Below are 1,453 nucleotides of genomic sequence, written 5' to 3'. Positions count from 1 at the left end.
TGGTATCAGGATCTGTGAATACACTGGATGGTATAGTATGTTTTGTATATGTATTAATAAATTTCGCTAAATGTAAAGGTACTTCTGGAATTTTATCAGAACTTTCACTTGAAGGCGAATCACTAGCTGTATTTTTAATAATATCATACTCTGGTTGTAGAAACGTATATGTTTTTTTACTAGGATATTTCTTTGAACTTAAAAATGCTTTTATTCTTTCACGATTAATTTTAATTAATTCTATTTCTTTATCTGGCAATAAGCATTGATCCGAATATACCTTTCCTGCATCTTCTAAGAATGGTATAGCATATTTTTCGTGGTATATTTCTCCCAAAAGATATGAATCATATGTTTGCTTAAATGAACGTAATATGCTACAAGTCAGATTACTCATTTGATTATTATTATTATTATTGTTAGGGTTTTTAACGCAATATGTTTCATTCATTTTATAATATATATTAATGCATTTACAAATATACCTTTGCAACTTATCATTCATAATATCCTCTTGATTGTTCAACATATTTAATACAGTATTTATATTATTTTGGAAAATTTCCAAGAATATCATGTTCATTGGTTCTTCAAACTTATCGTAATAATAATGATAATAATAACAGTAAGCTTTTCTGTTGTACGTACACCTTCTACTATAAGAATCATTAAAAATTTCAGTAATAAGTTCTGTATTAATTTTACGTTCTTCTACTGATTTATATATCCAATAGTATAAAATCGGACAACGATACTTACGAAGATTGTAATAGTCATCATTATAATTATAACACCCTAAATTTCTCACAAGTTTCATGCAAAATTCTTTGTGACTACCATCTGGGTCCAATTTTTGTTTTCTGAAATTGTTTTGCAAACATTATAATAGTTCGAGTAAGCATTATCAGTATTTTGATTCACAGGTTCATCAAATTTTTTATATGCATCCCAAACGCTTTGTAAGAAAGGATACTGAAAATACAAGTAAAATATATAAATGTTTATTTTAATAAAAAAATAAGTTTTCTCTCTAAGCTGTTTTATTATATATAATAAATTGAATGCATTAAATTGTTTACAAAAAAAATAAGAACAAACTTCTTTTTCCCATTCTGTAATATTCAGTGCATTGTGCAGCATTCCCATTATATTAAAGGATAAAATATATTTCAGTATATATATAATAATAAACACTCACGGAACACAGGTTATAATTTTATACATAGCATTAAATTTTAAATATTTATAAACATTTATTAGACAAAATAATCGCCAATTTTCTTTATGCACATATTACGAGAGCAAGAAAAATATATGATATAAGCTAAATAATATGATAACTAGGCTTATAATTTTTCAAATTTTATGCTTTTATAATACATTTTGAAGGGAATTTATATAAATATTCATTAATGTGTCTATTCAAAAATACTACAAAAACGATAACTTCATT

The 1,453-nt window shown here is 24.8% G+C and overlaps 1 protein-coding gene across 1 annotated transcript; it reads right to left on the bottom strand.

Moving 5' to 3' along the window:
• Positions 1–109: 109 nt before the first annotated feature.
• PCYB_006330 (hypothetical protein) lies at positions 110–817 on the bottom strand (the record flags this gene model as incomplete). The annotated part of the gene is made up of 1 exon (XM_004228054.1): positions 110–817. A coding segment is annotated over one exon (708 nt), but the record flags the coding sequence as incomplete, so codon positions are not given.
• Positions 818–1,453: the final 636 nt, after the last annotated feature.

The sequence above is a fragment of the Plasmodium cynomolgi genome (genome assembly GCF_000321355.1).
Source record: "Plasmodium cynomolgi strain B DNA, scaffold: 0962, whole genome shotgun sequence".
NCBI lineage: Eukaryota > Apicomplexa > Aconoidasida > Haemosporida > Plasmodiidae > Plasmodium > Plasmodium cynomolgi.
Note: the sequence above shows the minus strand (reverse complement) of the source record. Positions and strands in the feature narration are given on the sequence as shown.